General features: G+C 37.3%; 1 protein-coding gene across 1 annotated transcript; it reads right to left on the reverse strand.

The window, feature by feature from the left end:
* Positions 1-337: 337 nt before the first annotated feature.
* c23h18orf21 (chromosome 23 C18orf21 homolog) lies at positions 338-17,217 on the reverse strand. The gene is made up of 5 exons (XM_026930178.3): positions 16,982-17,217; positions 12,337-12,356; positions 11,182-11,381; positions 2,480-2,658; positions 338-1,381 (listed from the first exon to the last, which is right to left on the reverse strand). The coding sequence occupies exons 1-5, from the start codon at positions 17,074-17,076 to the stop codon at positions 1,237-1,239; spliced, it is 639 nt and encodes a 212-aa protein (XP_026785979.3). The 5' UTR covers positions 17,077-17,217; the 3' UTR covers positions 338-1,236.
* Positions 17,218-18,072: the final 855 nt, after the last annotated feature.

The raw sequence follows: 18,072 nt of genomic DNA on the forward strand, positions 1-18,072 counted from the left end.
TATATATATATATACACGTGTGTGTGTGCACATGTATTACTGTAGAAACAATAACATTAGAAAAAGCACATTACTATATACCTGTCATTTTAATTACAGCCATCACTACTGTCAGAGCAGCTGTTATAGAATATTAATCAACACTTTAGAGAAAGGAAGCCTTTATTTTGAAAACATAAGGCTCAGTGCTCTGTGCTGTAAATCAGAAGCTTTGGCTTTATAAAATTACTTTCAACTGTGTTCCAAATGGTTGTTATTTTCGCCCCTACTGAGGACGACTCTTCAGACTGTCGCCTTCAGAGGGAGCAGCATGTAGTAAACTCACAAAACACACTTTCATCTGATTCACAACTGATTTATTGAAAATAAGTGAAGTTTGCATATAAGTTGCATTCATTTAACACTGTATCTTAATGTGGCTACAGCAACACATATTTGGTCTTTGCAATACAGTTTTAGGGCAAAACAGTCCATTAAATGTAAACCTTTAGTAAAGCACTAATAGCCCTTAAATACTAATCACCACTGACCACTGTGTGAACCTTAAGTGTCCAAAAACAGTCCTGTTACAAAAGAGTACAAGATACAAAAAGTGGCCGTGATCTACTTAAAAAGATTGTGTGTAAACTCCAAAATGCATCTATATACACACAGCATATCTATATATCTATAATTTATCCCACTTCAAAAGCATGACATGAGCAATGCTTTCTCGAGCCGACTGAATCCTCTGAGACTCCTGGAGAGCCCACATTTTCAAAACTCTATTCCTGCTGAATTAAGCAAACATGAACACCGAATACCGAGAGAGTAAAATGTGAACCATGTGAGTGTCTCTGAGGGAGCACTACACAAGATGGAGAAATGGGGAAAATGAAGCATGTTGGCTAACACACACCTGTCATCACAACAGTGACAGGAATGAATAACATTTATTTCATGTAGATATAGGGTTTACAGCCTATCAGCTGTACTGAAAAAACCCTGCAAAGGCAGTCAGTTCTCTTCTAGTCCTCAACCTGACTGGGACGGGGATGAAGACACGGAGGGTAAAAGGGCGTCACATCTGTAAACCAGGCTTCAGTGAGTCATCCACCAGGTGTCACTGCAGTGTACACTAAAGTGAGCACAACCAGCCATCTCCTGCTCCATTCCCCCGTAAGCCTGTTGTTCTAAACTAAAGTAGGCTAGACCATGTTGTTGTGGGGTTTCTGGGTTTTGTGGTCCATGAGATTCTTAAAGAGAGGTGAGGAAGTCTTTCAGACCCCCTTTCTTATTCTTCTGGCTGCCCTCAAGCATCAGAAGCTTCTTAAGACGTGAGAAAGCAGATTTTTTCCCGCTGCCTGACTTCGAGGCGCTGGTGCATTCAGATGATCTTGCCCTGTGGAGAAGATTTTAAAAATGGTCATAGTACATGGTTAGACACTCTACTCGGCAAATTTAGAGGACTGCTCAATTTCTCTAAGGTCCTACTATCTTGCGTGAATATGCATTTTGTGTTTCAGGATATCTGAGTGAGCCTGGCATTACAGAGAATGCACTTACAGGTGTATACTGTTGTGTACAGTTGCATAAGTTTGCACACTATAAAAAATTATTTATACCATTAAAACATTCAATACTTTTGGTTTCCTGGATGTTCCTTCTTTTCCACTACTAACCAAAACCGTCAAATAGTGTATGTTAAGATATTAATAGTAATAAAATCTAAATAATATCAGTTCATATGTTTACATCTCAATTTCTGAATGTGATACGAACACTCTCTAAAAACTTATATGCTTAATAACTTCTTTCATATCCTCCGAGTCACTTTTGGATCCTCTCAGCTTGGACTTTGACACCTTCCTTTTTTTGTTCATTTTTTTCTGCATATTTTGGATTGTTGACTAGTTGGTGCATATACTGTATCCATTTTTCATATTTAACTTGTATATTTTTTTGTAGATACATTTTTAAACAGAGATACATTTTCATTTCATTCACCTAGAATATATAGGGAATGCAAACTTATGTACTTATAATAATAAAAAAAATTATATACATATAAATTGTGTACTTATTATAAGTATATAAGTACAGTTTGGTCATTTGCCAATTTCCTCCCACCAGCCAGTTCACTCCTACCATACGACAGCTACCAACTGGGGAGAGTGAAGGTTAACACTCGCTTCCTTTGAGACACATGAAGCCAGTCAAACTTAGCTTTCACCTATTGCTGCGTGCTGCGTCACAGTGCAGCGTAACACACTTGGAGGAAAGTGTGTATCCACCCTCTTCCGCATACATAAGCTCACAGATGCCCATGATTGGCTAGTGTCACTGTGATTGACAAGGGAGAGAGTGTATGCCCCTCCCACCCAGACAGCATGGCCAATTTTGCTCCCTTCGCTCCTCGCCATGGATATCTGTGGCATTGTCGGAGGGGATACCTTTTTTTTTTTTTATTTCAAATAAAACAGCATGTGAAGTAACTTACACTGGTGTTCTGCTTGGTGTTTTGTCATGGAGGTTGGGCTGAGGTGTCGCTTTGTTAGCAGACTGAGGAGTCCTGCACTTTGACATTCTCACTGGGGTGTTCTTCGGTAAGGTCCCCAGAAAATCCCTGTTCATCCCAATTTGCCTGGACGTCTTATTACAAGTGTGGCAGGTGGCCATCTAGGAGACAAAAAAGTAACCCAGCGTTAGCAAAGAAGCAACAATTCATTAGTAATCAAAAGTCATCAAAATTAGATGCAGTAAATGTGCAATAAATTCACTAAAAAGCATCGCCCTTAGCTTACTCCTTATGCTTAACTTTCTCAAATACTGCACTTGGTTTCACACAATAAATGATAACAATGAATACACCACGTACATAGCAGGCTTAACTGCAGCAATATTAATTCTCTGCTGTGGCTAAAAGTCAAAAATGACATTTCAGAAGCTGTATGATTGGAGTGGAGGAAGAGAACGGGAAGGGGTGGGAGTGAATGCGGTGCTGATTGTGAGGATCAGCACTAATGAATCATGTGTGTGGAGTGATGGCTGTGCTGGAATTGCTGATTATTATTGTGTGAGTCATTACAGTTGGGTACAACATGTGCGTCATATAAAGCCTCCTGCGTAAACAACTATGAACTGTGTTTGAGATGACCTGCTGGGAAATAAAGGTACTTCTGCTATGAAGTGTGATGCTTATGAAATTTTGTTGAAAGATTATTTAAAAAAAAAAAAAACTGCATATGCATCATAAAATATTCCATATGATACTTTTAATGTTTATAAAATAAACTGAAAAGGAGGGGGAAAAAATCTGTAAAAAGTGTACAACATTTTACAATTTTAAACATTCAGTACCAGATTTAACATCACATCAGCTCCTTCTAGTTTGTAATTAGAAAAAGAGGAAAAAAAAAAAAGGCAGGGAAATTATTACACTTACTCCTGGTCATTTGGGGGAAAAAAACTTAACTCACTATCAGCTCTATGCTTAGACTCTTTCAGGGCTGGAATATATGGATTTAAAAGACTTATGGAGAATATATTGCTATACAGTGTGATGACAGTATGCCTTGAAATACTTTAAATTGAACTGGTGAACCCCTAATGTGTCATGATTAAAGACGGCATTAAATTGCCTGATGTAATTTTTTTTTTTTTTTTTTGGTTAACACCGATCCCACAATTTATACAAATGCCCACAAAAATCCCACAGATTTGTCAGAATGCTTAAATAACACAATAAATTGTGTTTTGTCAAATTGCTAACTTATTTGATATCAGTATTGCAAAGGTCAATAGCAAATTATATATTCAGTTGTCCTACAAAAACACTTTGAATAACTTGCATGCCAAATTAATACGCATGAACCAAACATAGACCAAAGCCTGGACATAACAGCCAGCCACTTACTCACCCACTCACTTCTGCAGAGACATGAAACCTGTTTTGTGCAGCATGAACAAATATCCATTTACAAATCCAATAGTAGTTTCCATCACTGGCAGAGTAAAGCTTTGTTTTACAAAAGTTTAAACTCACCGACACAAAGTTAGCCATGTTTGCTGATGGGAACAGGTGGTGGAGCTGAAGAGTGATACAGGTTGTCTGTGACTTTAGACACACTGCACACACTATTATTATAAAGCACAGTGACACACATACACATACACACAAACACACACACACACACACACACAACTCCAGCCAATCACCCTGACTGAGGCGGAGACAGTTCGACTAACCGTGGGTCCATTGGTTAATACTACAACCTCGTTTCTTATAAATCTAATCTGTTACACAAAGTAAAACATTTTTCAGGCTGAGAAAAATCTGTGATCAACATAACATTATAGTCAAGCTATGAATACAGACCCTTCAGTGTAAAGGTTTGCAAGCTCATGGTTTCTGACTGCAAAAAATGTATCTATTTTACAATTTAGCTACAAATATAAAGAATTATGTAAAGCAAAATAATCAACACAAAAAAAAGTAAAAAATTTAAATAAAAATAGTTTGAAAAGAAACAAAGGCTAAATGTTTTGGTGAGAAGATCCAAAAGCTACTCAGAGAATGATATTAAAAAAGAAAAAATAAAAGTTATTAAGACAAAATGGGCCTATGAGTTATTAGAGAATGTTTTATAATTTACGTCCCTTTCAGAATCAGAGATATAAACGTATGACCCGACATCATTTCAATATATTTACTGTTAATATCACAATAACATACACTGTGTGTCCATTCTGCTATCTCATGGTAATGTTAAAAGAATACTTAAACCTAACACTTTAAACATCTTGTTGGTATAAAATAAATCTTTGTCTTTACTTTGCCACAACGGCGTGCAAACTTTTGCACTCAACTGTAGTCGACTCTTTTCCCGATCTATCATATGAACTTCTGGGAAATTATCCACTCATTCTACTTAATATGACCTTGTTTTACTGATTTACTGTATATATTAAATAAAAAACTAATAGTTAAAAAATAACTAATAATTAAAATCAACTGTCTCTTGGTTCAATGTTTAACTGGACCATTGTAAATAAAACAAAAAAAGAACAAGTTACTGTTTAAAAAAAAAAAAAAAAAAAAAAGCCAATTTTTGAGATAAAGATTACACTGAGCATGAGATGAATAAACAATTAATATATTATTGAATACTAAATTATTTTAAAATTATGGTATTATACATGGTTTGTAGGCAATAATAAATATTCAAGAGCTATGAAATATCATGATAGCACTGATTAGCCAACAATAGCACATTACCTGTAGAAACTAGTCATAAAAAGATGAGCCCGCATCCATATGTAGCTATGAACTGCTCCTCGAACCTCAGCTTCTAACTATAATAATATATCAGAGACAGAAACGTTCTCAAAGTAACTTACCCACTACGATAACCATCAAGCTATAAAACAACCACAAACACACCATGTACTAGCTCAAACACACCTCCAGCCAGCAGGAAGACACAGGAAAATGTCAAGTAGTTAAAACCAGATGTCTACAACCACCCTAACATTTTATTTTAAATTTTACAACAATATTCTACTTGCTTACACATTTATTTGTAATATTTATTTCTAATATGCTTACATGTTTTTTGTCTTAACCATTAAAGAGCTTTGGGAGATATCACATTGAGAACATATGGAACATAAACATGATTAAAGGTGCAGTATGTAAAATCCTACATAAAAGGTCTACCATTATCTCGACCTATTATAGTATATAATTTAAATATGATCAAGATTTAAAACTGATATGCAATATTGCCATGCAATGGAATGGCTTTTTTTTATTTCAGACTTGTATTTACATTTTCTGGCACAGAAATGAACACTACTCAAGTCTTCCTCGTTTTCCTTAAAAGAAAACCCACAAGGCATGCGTGGTTTTAACAGAGGCTGTAGTTGGGAGGAAGCAGAAGGCTTATCTGTTTTCCCTGCAATTGTGATTCATCCTGAAAGAAGCTGAAAGAGGGCTCTTAAATAATTATAAACCTCTCCTTTAAAAAGAAATAGAGAAATCAACTTATCTTTGTGAATGTACTACTCAGTCATGTCATTTGTTTTTCAAACTATCATGGAATGATCATGGAACAAATTATTGACTTTTTTTCTCCGGTGGCGCCATCGAATGTGGCTAAAATAAGTAAAGAATAAAACACGAGGGGGTGGGCTTTTAGGAAAATAAGACCAAAAAAACTCAGCTTGTCATGTTACAGAGGAACTGAAAGCGCAAAGCTCTCTGTCCTGAAGACCTTCTGAGATATTGTGTGTGTTTTTCTTTGTTAAACAACACTTTTTAATCCATTTGTTATCCATTTGTTGTCCCTCTGGCAAATTACCGTGAATTAGTCATTGCTATAGAAACGTTAAATCATTTGAAAGAGCACATTAATATAAAGTACCAGAACTACTTCCAGAGCTGCTGTTATAGAAAATTAATCAACACCTTCTCACCAATCTTGATTTGAGAATTCAACGGCGCTGTGGGATACAGCCCGTTAGACGACAGCTGTAATACGATGACTTAAGGATAGGGAGTGTTTATCATGTGAGAATACAATTCTGAGCGAAAATGTTGCCTTCTGAAGTAGAAGCATCCTAAATGGAATGTAGAGTACTGATATTTCTGAAGCGTCTGTAATAATGTCGTGGTGCGTCATATAAACACTTCACATTCAAGAACTGCACATTCTTACTTCCTACTCAAGTGTCCGTGCACTGCCAAGCTGCCACTGTCGGGTCCTTGAACAAGACCTTCATCTGTTCAGCTTAATTGTACGTCACTTTGGATAAAAGCCTCTGCTGAATGAGTGAATGTCAGAAAAAAAAAAACTGGTTTGAGGTCAGGTAACAGAGGAGCAGCAGGGTCGAGGCATCTCGGGTGCGCAGGCGAGATGGAGAATTGTAACAGAAACCTCTGCAGGGGGGTAGAGATGGAAGAACTGATCCAGAAAACCAACTCTCAAGGACAATCCTGCTGCAGATTTCACTCAGAATACAAACACACCAAATCCGACAAGTACTGACGACACCCATAAGCTTGCTTTCATTATTACCAGAACAATGCAATTTTATCCAGTGCTATTAAACATGCACAAGCCTGGAATTTATGCCACTGCTGTTAATATATGTCAGGATGAATTTGTAAATGCTCCTAAGCATGCACGTATATACCAGTGAAAACCTGACAGCTCTAATGAGACTCATGCGATCAATCAACAGCAGCTGCTTGAGCTCAGAGAGCGGCTGTGAACGTGAAAAGAGTGAAGTGAAGTGAGACCAGCTGTATTTAGCTTAGTGTCGGGCAGATTATAAAGTCAGGCCTGAAACATGAGCACTGCATTACAGATTTCTTCACACAGAATCTCGGACCATTTCCAACATGATGACAACTCTCAGCAGCTCAGCAAATTGTGAGGAAAGGTTTGCATGAAAACCACAAATGTAACTGAATACACGGTTTCATGAAGGAGCTTTTCAAGGTAATTAATAACAGGAGATGTCAGTTTTTCTCTAGCCTGAACCAGTAGCACTTCTACACACTTCCTGAACACCCCCAACACCACCCCATACACACAAACAAGCACACACTAAAAATCAATCCAGCAGATCAATCTATTAATAGACCTGGGTCCTAAAATACCCTCCCTCGGTCACCGCAAGCTGGGTTTCGCTGGCTGATGTGACCTTGGTGCTATGGTTTCAGCTGGAAAGAGGCAAACTTGCACTCGTGCCTAAGCCATTACTGAAACCCGACTGCTCTCTGTGACGATCGATTCCTCTTGTCCAAACATGGGCAAAACATTCCGGTCGCCCTCAGCCTTTTCACGGAAAAAAAACAGCATGTCACCCACATCAGGACCTGCAAGCAGACTGGAAAGAAAACACAGCCCCATCCATCCTATAAATCAGCTTTAACCTTTCAAGGGCAAGTCAAAACTATAATCATCCCATTATCCTGATTCAATTATTTTGAGTACTGTTAAGCTCTATACAAATGGTTTTGGGTAATAGTGGCCAATCAGAGAGCAGCTTTTTTCCCCATTAGGAATGGCTTTGGAAAGTTATTAAAGGAATAGTTAAGTGGATTTCTGTAAATATATGCCAACACACTGGCATCAGTGTTGCACAGACGTCTAAACGTGGTTTAGACATGTACTTTAATATTTAATGCCATATAACAAGCATATTCATAAACTTGTAAGAATAATGACAAATTTATGAGTGTACAACATGTGTGCTGGAGACGGTCACATGAGCATGCTGGATTAATATAGAGCTGGATTAATATAGCGCGTTGCCTGCATGACCTTGAGATTACTCCAAAGAGTTTCAGATTTGAACCTGCAACCCAACTTCAATGTTTAAAACGGCACTTCGTATTTGCTCACAGTGAGATCATTGGCTATTTCTTCAACTGTGAGAAATAAATACAATTTTGCACAATACTTCTAAAACAAGATTCACTAGTTGATTTCAGTGATCAGTGTTTTAATGGACACTTCACTAGAATTAGGCATTATGTAAGGAATAAAACACAACACAGAAGCTCACCAGCTTCTCCATTTTCTCTCTCTTTAAATTAATAAAAACAAGACAACAATTGCAGTTTTTGACAAAAAATGCAGTTTGTCAAACCAAAGTGCCCTGTCCTAAAGAACTTCCCATGATGGAAAACGTAAAGTTACAGCATTACCTCTGACTACTACAAAGCACTGATACCGCAGACCCCTTCCAACAGTACTAAATAAATATCTCCTTGCAGAAAACTTCACCATATCAACAATTACACACATTGTTTAACCTGTTTATGTGGCGGATCCACAATACAAGTCCCTGTGTAGAAGGTTATTATAAAAACAATACCATACTTGAATGAGTGCATTAATATAAAACTGTGAATTGTCTTGTAGCCTGCACTACTGTCAGAGCTGCTGTTCTAGAAAATTAATCAACGCCTTCTGACCAATCAGCATCAAAAATTCAACCGCACTGTGGGGGAAAGTCTGTATTGGATCAGTACAAAACCAGACTTTAACGTCCAATGAGCTGCTTATTACTGTAATTGTTAGTGGGTGTTTTTTTTTTTTGACCAGATGAAAACCCCACTACTTCTTGAACATGGATATTGTATATTCAAACAAAGAAAATCTAAAGTTATTCCCTAAATAAGTTACTACAACATGAGGTAATAGCGGTTGAGCACCTCCGCACTGGCGCTATCTGGCTGCCTCTCGCTGTTTAAAATTCCAAAGCCGTTTCTTATATCTTAGACTAGAAAGCTGCTGATGCTGAGCGAAACTAAGAAATTGCAAGCCATGTTGACAAACCAATTTAGTACAAATCAGCATTTGTTTGGTGAGTGAATGTAAATTAAGCAGCTGGGTGCAAACACTTTTCAGAGGGTATTTAAAAAAAAAAAAAAAAAAAAAAAAAAAAACCACAACATCCAGCAAACAAAATCAAATGAAAATGGAGAAGGATCATTCACAATTAACAACTAAAACCTTTTTCACCAACACACACACAAAACCTACAAAACACTAAAAGCAATAAAGTACAAAATAAATAAAATGATGGGTTTTGCAATCCAGGACAGAGATCAGCTTACTCATACATGTTACTCCTTGTACACTATTAACACACACACATGCACACACATGCACACACAACTATGAACAGCATCTAAACACTCCAGCTAAACTTTCCCCAGGCACCCCAGTGTCTCAGTATAATCACACAGCTATGCAGCACCTCTTGCGCTTGTACAACCCTCACTTCTACATTACTAAGAGTTATTATTACTACTTCTTCTGTTTACACAATATATCATTTATTAATCACTGCATTATTTATATCCATATTAAAAATGATTATGGCTACAATATGAAAATAATCCAAGAAATTCCTAAATAGTGTAATTTCTCCTCTGGGTTCAATAAAGTAAGTACGTGAGTCAGTGAGTCAGTAAGTAAGTACACAATACAGGAAGTCGATAAATCAGTCAGTTGGTAACTCAGTTAGTCAGTATGCAAATCAGTCAGTAAGTCAGGAGGTAAGTCTGTAAATCTGTATGTATGTCAGTAAGTCAGTCAGTAAGTCAGCCAATGTTTAAATCAGTATGCAAGTCAGTCAGCCAGACAGACAGACAGACAGGAATTCAGTATGTCTGTAGGTAAGTAAGGCTGTAAGTAAGCACACAATTTGAGAAGTCAATAAGTCAGTCAGTCAAGAGGACAGTAAGCAAGTCAGGAAGTCACTAAGTCAGTCAGTAAATTCAGTAAGTCAGTATTTCAGTAAGTCAGTCAGTAATTAAGTCAGTCAGTCAGTCAGGAAGTCAGTAAGTATGCCAAGAATTCAGTCACTAAATCACTAAGTATGTCAGTAAGTCATTCAGGAAGTCAGTAGGTCAGTAAGTAAGTTGGTAAGTAAGTAAGCCAGGCCGTCCATGCAAAAAAGGCTTAAGATAGAACTCCTGGATGCTAGTGCAAGAGGAGCAGTTTTTTGAAATGACTGGCAACATGATTGATGGGCAAGTAGAGTTGCCTTCTTGTCTTACAAACCTTGGGACGCCACGGAGCCCGGAGCTTTTACTCTGAGCAGATATTTTATTGACAGCTTCCAGAATGTGAGATGAACTGAGAAGCAGATATTATAGTGTGCTATATTTTGCAAAAAAAAAAAAAAAAAAAAAAAAAAAAAAAAAAAGCCTCACCTTCAAATAGTTTCAAATGCAAACTGGAGCAAGTCTAAAGAGATGTATTAAAGTGTCAAAATACAAATGTCTGAAAATGCAGCGCGGCGACAGAGATCTGTGGATTAAGCCAAAATGCTCTAGCAGAGCTTCCATACCAACACTGTGGCACAGTAATGAGGGTAGAGTCGATTGTACTTTCCCTGCTCTGAAAAAAAGAAGCGCTGTAATATGCCACATTTGTTCTATCGCCTCGGAATACAGGCAAAAAGTGACAAGCCACTTTCTGCTATCTGTCTGTTCTCTACCCTGCTGCCGTGGAAGTGAGTCAGAGAGTAAACAGAACACGCACGCAATTCCCAGAGAGACAAGTAAAATGTTTCCAGAGAAGAGTAAAAAAAAAAAATTCAGACCACTGCGATTAGGGGTAATTCAAGATAAGATGATTATTTAAGATGTAAGATGTACTGTACATGGATCCTCACCAGAACAGTGGAAGCTCTTCTGAACCTCTGAAGAAGCTTGATTTCCTGTGACCCGAGCCTCTTGTGGGCCTGCTCCCTCCTGAGCAGCTTCCTGATACGCACCGAGGGTCTGCACTTGGGCTGTAACCGCACGTGGTACTCTCCAGGCCGGCGCCACTGAAAACAGAATGAGCACAGCACTGTGTCTGGCAGCGCAGCGCCTGAAACAAACAGCATTCATTCATTACATGTGTTTAGACCTGTTACCTAAAATCCTGAAACCTTGAAAACAGAACCTCTAATCACACTCAGCCATATTAAGGAATACCATTACACAACTGTGCTCATAATTAATTTAATAATTTAATCTAACGCTTATTTTGCTTTTCTTCTCTCTCTGCTTCTTTGATTTCTGAGAGCTTGTTTACAACATGTCTTCCGAGATTGAAATAAGCGGATGAGAGCATGCACCGCTGTACTGTATTTCTTTCACATACAGGATTAAGGTTTGGATGTTTTGTTTTGTTTTTTTTTTCATGTGTGCTGTTCATGTTATTCTTCTGAACAGCAGATGTTCACGTTTGGATTGTTAAATCTGTCAAGTCCTTAAAAAACTGCATTCAAATTGTAATTACTTAAAATGCATTTGAATATTTTATCCTGTAACTAGCCCATAATTTTATGCTTCCATAGACAGAAGGGAACTTAAATTGCAGTAGTGCTACACAATGCGAACGCATGAAAAATACTGTGAAAATCAAACCTAAGATCACTTTTAGGACTTTGCTTGAAATTTTAATTAGGACATTGACACATAATAAAAATGTTCATTAATTAGCAATAAAAAGACAGTAATTTTTTTACCCTAATTTTGCCATTGTTTTTATTGACTTATGTCATGGAACTATAAAGAAAACTTTCAAATATAATTTTTTTTTTTTAACACATACTGTAAAGATGATGAACATTTGTCCTAGTGTGTATGGAGCCTGGTTTGACTGTATGGTGTGCCATCAGATTTCATTTTAGCCAGGGTTGCTATTTTTATTGACCCATCGTGCCCTTAAAATCTTTTCTAGACGCTGTAAGGCCACTACTGAAATACATCAAATCAGCCGTGTATGAAAATCCAGCCTCAAAATCAAACAATACACCAGAATTGCTTTCAGAACTTACCATTCATCTGCTGCTTCTGCCTGAAATAGAGAAAAGACAGGAAACAGAGCGGTTAGTTCAAGCCTGCTGCGTGTTTTATTTAGGTGAATATAAGAGAACATTTTAATTAGCAACATGCACAAAATAAGTATCTTCTTTTCATAGATGACCTTCCCAAAATAGTAGTCAGCTGGTTAATTTCCGTGTGTGTGTGTGTGTGTGTGTGTGTGTGTGTGTGTGTGTATTTTTGCAATGCGGTGATTGTGAACCACACAATTCAACTAAGCTTACAAACCTCTCTTATAATTAATCATCACAATGCTAAATGTGAATACCTGAACTGAGCAGAAAGCAAAATTGAGACACATGCACAATATACATGTTATGTTATGTTATGTTATGTTATGTTTATTAATTAATTCATAAATGTTTGTTTAAATTCAAATTCACATGTCCAAATGAGCAGTATTTTCTTAGCTGTAAGCTTTCATTTTGCATTGCTTCTGGACAAATAGAATATAAATAAATCTATTAAATATATTGATTATATAATCTACAAATAGAGAGACAAATATAATCTATAAAAATCGAGAACTTTGAGAAAATCGAGAATTATAAGGTTCTATCTGATGTGTGGTTTTAAGATATTGAACCATAAAGGGAATGTCAATAATGTGTGCAGATACAACATTTTAACTTATTTTTTATATTTTAAGCATTATTTTAGTGTAAAACTTCTCCTATATTCAATGGCATGTAAAAACCATAATAACTCATTAATATTAACTCATGTTGGAATTTCCTTTACTGGTCTAGTAGATATAAAGTGCAAATATCTGTACTGACTCTAAGACTGTTATAAACATGCAGTGCCACTGTGCTCGCAATATGTTTGTTAATCCAGTGAGATTTTCACTCCTAAACTCGGTGGCAGATCAAGTTTTGATGTTCAAATTCTGTCAAGCTTTTCCTGTGTGTTTAAATATCATTAGTTCTCTCTACAATGTCTACAAAATACTACACTTTTAAGCAGAACACACATCCTTAAATCTTATAATTCCAAGGCCACAAAATGTTTACTGTACACACCAGCCCAACATCCACAGCAGTGAAGGCCAAATAATACAACTTTTATCAGCTGTTTTCAAAGACGTTAAATCTACTGGACAGTTAAAATGTTCATCAATATGAGAGAATGTCAGGTTGCAGGATTTATGGGTAATTCCACGATCGGTGTATCAACACTTATCTACAGCCCACTATAACTATGCATTACCTTGAAATATAATCATTAAAATATTTAAAAATGATCTTATTATTTGCATTAATGTGCGAATCCATTAATATCCCATGTTTAAAACACCCTTTTCCATGAGTCATCCTTTATAGGTTATGAAGTCACATGTTCCACAGGAAGGCATCATCAAATTTCCTGAAGATCACGAGAAGAAGAAAAGGAAGTTTACTCATTCTTTTTTCTTTATTTTCAGTGATATTATGATAATGACTAATGAGGTTGTTTCAAAAGTACAACTCTTATCCAAATGATAATTTAAAAAAGTAATAATTCACTTTAAATCTAAGTAAAAAATAAGAATGTCTGTATGCCACTAACATGCATGCTAGTTAACCATATTTTGATTCAACATTGGAAAAATTATATATATATATATATATATATATATATATATATATATATATATATAATTTTTTTTTATTTTTAATGTTGTTGGCTACAAGGCACCACAGCTGTGGAATCTCTTTTAAAAGCAGGTGTTTTAAAACCTTGTCAAGTTGGTTCCATCTACTCCTGCCATAGCTGTTTACTACTTCTCTATCTGAACAAGTATTTTAGGCACAGGACACCATCATAAAAGCCTTGTCTAATTAAAATTCCTCTTCTACATCTCCTTATAAGCACACACTCAAGCCTGTACAAGATGCTATCAACAAAGCACTTGGGACGACGAGCGATCTCTCAACAGACACCTGATAAAATCAAGGGAGGAGAAAGTATATCCTGATCACTTAAGCTTCACAGATAACCGTCATACCTAATAACTTTCTTGTACAATAAAGGAAGGAAACGTGATCCGAAAAAAAGAAACAAAACTCACTGATGCCCACAAACTGTGGGTACAAACAGTCTTCTGCACATGTCCTAGTGACAATGCTGCTGCCTCGTCTTGTACAAACAGTTAAAATGTTTAAAATTAGAAAGGAACGATCTTAAATGTCCACAGTAAAGCCCTTCATCAAAGCTGTCATCTCACATGCCTCTGAAATTGTGCTTCCAGTGAGACACGTACGGCCTGGTGCGAGTCAAGCCAATGCCACTCGGCTCATGTGCAGGAACATAAATAAACGCATAGCGCATGTAATATGCACAGCAAGGCAAACACTCGAAGCATGCGTGCCATTGTCACAGGACACACAGCGGCATTTCACATGAGACAAGAAGCGCATGAACAAAGCTAAACAAAATCAAGTCTATACTTGTTTCCCCCACTCTCTCTCTCTCTCTCTCTCTCTCTCTCTCTCAAGTTAATTAGATTACAACTTCTCCCAGATTACTGCCTTTTTATTATAGAAAATCCTTTGCCTTTTTAATGAATGGTGCGTGCCACAGAACCATCGATGACAATCTAAAGAAAGAGACGTCCACACTGCTGTGTAACGATCATGGATTACACAGCTATAAATAAAAAGTGCTCAGGATCCAGTTTCCCTAAAGGAAGCATTTAAAGTGATGATTGCTCCATAAGCTTATTATGCAACAATGTTTACAGGAAAAACTCATTTAATCCCTGTCTACTATGGAACTCATCAAAACAAACTGCAATTAAATTGGAATAAGGAATGAGAACAATATGCAATATAGACGTATGACAGGGACAGGAACGTATAGTGCTTTTCCTCTGGACAGTGTGGTGTGGTACAGTGCAGTAATAAATTAAGAATCCCATATTTCTTCTATTTCTGTATTGTAACCATTTACTAATGCTGAACTGATGTATCAGTGTTGGAGAAATCAGCAGATTTCATGTCTGAATTATTAGATATTTATTAGGGATGTAAGGATATGGTGTAACATATCGTTCGATATGAAGCTCTCGATTCAATGCATCTGTGTATCGGACAATATATTCAATAAACTGCATAAAGTAGCTTATTTGTCATAAAATTGCGCTTTGTAGTACGTGAGGTGTGATATACAGTACATTTAAACTTTTTCAATACGAAACTCCCTTCTCTGAAAAAGTAGCTTCCTCTATATCTACAGCGTTTACAAAAAAAAACACTTAAGTACACTCTTTTTCACGAGTTCACACACACGAGTAGCATACTAGCCAGCGTGAAATAAAGCACCTCATGCATCAGACACACCTCCTGGAATCAAGCCGACGGGGTTGCCAGGGTTGAGGTTTGAGCTCGTTTTGAAACAACAAATCAGAAATGCGTGTGCACCATGGTGAACATGTTTCCAATGCGAAGGCATGGAAAAAGAAGAAAAATGTGACTCCTTTTTTCAAATTCCTCAATTTCACAGGATAGATTCATTCATTTGGGATAGGGTTTTTTTGTGGGTTTTGAGTTGTAGTTGTGGTGGAACTTTTGATAAGACCTGGCGACCCTGCACACCAGTGCACATTAGCTGTCTTGGCCAGAGAGCTAATGTTTAATTAGTTGTGTTGTATTTAGTTATACTGTAATGCACAGCTTTGTTTTGTTATACACTGCTATGAGTCTGAATGGATCACACAAACTCTAGCATTAAAAGAAAAATCATTCAAAATTCCAAACCCTTTGGAATTTTGAATTAATGCCAATTTAAACCAGTCAAGTTTCAGATTATGCAGTGGTCATGAATGGACAAAAAACCTCAAAACATTTTAATTAAATAGAAAGTGTGCAGTAATGCTGTAAGTAGAAACTGTGCAGTAGTGCTGTGTTAACAAATTGTATATTGTTATTTACACATAACACTGTTTTATTTTTTATGGCTACTAGGTGGGGAGGCATGGTGGCTTAGTGGTTAGCACTGTTGCCTCACACCTCCTGGGTTGCAGGTTCAAATCCCGCCTCCTGTGTGCTCAGGGTTTGCATGTTCTCCCTGTGCTTTGGGGGTTTCCTCCGGGTACTCCGGTTTCCTCCCCTAGCCCAAAGTCATGTGTTGTAGGTTGACGGGCATTTCCAAATTGTCCGTAGTGTGTGAGTGTGTGTGGGATTGTGCCATGCGATGGGTTGGCACCCTGTCCAGGGTGTCCCCCTGCCTTGTGCCCCAAGTCCCCTGGGATAGGCTCCAGGCTCCCCGTGACCCTGTGTAGGATAAGTGGTACAGAAAATGGATGGATGTTTATGGCTACATTTTTCTTATTTATGACAGTGTGGCGTTATGTGTTGGACCTGATGTATCCCGTTGTCATACCAGTTGATGCGCTTTCATTTATGTTATTTAGGAAATATTTGGTTGGAACTTTAAAGCTGATGTTTGTTCCCAGTCCGCCCCTGATGGTAGACGTACCTCATGACACTCAGTGTATAAACACGTGGACAGGAGTGAAGGCTGGCTCTGCCATCTAACGCCAATCTAATCCTATTACACCAGTAACACACATTAAACACTTCAGAATCTCGACACAAATAAAATAAAGCAGTTACTCACATGAGGAAACGCGCCTGCTCTGGACACATGTCCTTATAAAGCAGCGAGGCGTTGGTTAAAAACACCTGGGTTTTACTCAGGACCACTTTTTCCATCGTGCAAGAACGGAAAAAAAATAAACCAGGTCCAATGTGGAGGTTTAGCACTAAAAAATAAAGACAGATTTACAAAAACACAACTCTGAAACTGGGATCTTTTATCTTTGCGTTCCAGCATCAAGCTACAAGAGAGAAGGACGGCAAATTTTTACTTCCGGGTCAGTTCTGTACGATTTTGTCAAAATAAAAGTTATTTATCCGAAAATAAAAGCAATGCGCATAAATGTTACCATTTTGCTGCCAATAAAAAGATTACTAAGAGGACAAAGCTGTAATATTAAAAATATTTTGTAGAAAAGGTTACATACACTTTCTAAGTTATAATATACGACACATAAACATGACAGATTGTTATGTGTTTAGCCTAATATATAAAACTCCTGTAGCTGTGTACTAAACACAACTTCATTATATATGACACTATACAAAACACAGGTTTAAGGGCTACAGAACATAGATACATTATTTGGATTGAACAGATAATGTGCTCTAAACAAATACAAATATGAATTTGAAGCACATTATTAATTTTTTTATTTATTAATTTTTTTTTATTATTATTATTATTTTTAGAAAGCTTGGTTGAGATGTGCGTTGGGACACAACAGAAAGTTGCACAAGGTTGAGGTTTTAACTTTCCTGCGGGTGTGAATGAGCAGTCATATATGAAGCTCACAGGGGATGTTCATTAACATGAACGTACAGTGTTCTGACACTCATCCTTAGTAACTGCTTGGTCAGGATTGCGGTGGTTTACTGTAGGCTACTAGGTTGTTTGTTGTTCTTTCGGTTGCTCGCATTAGGGGTCGTCTCAATGGATCACTGGCCCACATGTTTGATTTGGCTCAGGTTACACGCCGGATACCCTTCCTGACACAACCCTACCATTTTTATCCAGGCTTGGGACCGGCACTGAGTGTACACTCGCAGTGGCTGTGTACTGGGTTCCGGGAATTGATCCTGGGCCACAGCAGTGAGAGCGCGGGATCCTTA

This window comes from Pangasianodon hypophthalmus, chromosome 23 (genome assembly GCF_027358585.1).
Source record: "Pangasianodon hypophthalmus isolate fPanHyp1 chromosome 23, fPanHyp1.pri, whole genome shotgun sequence".
NCBI lineage: Eukaryota > Metazoa > Chordata > Actinopteri > Siluriformes > Pangasiidae > Pangasianodon > Pangasianodon hypophthalmus.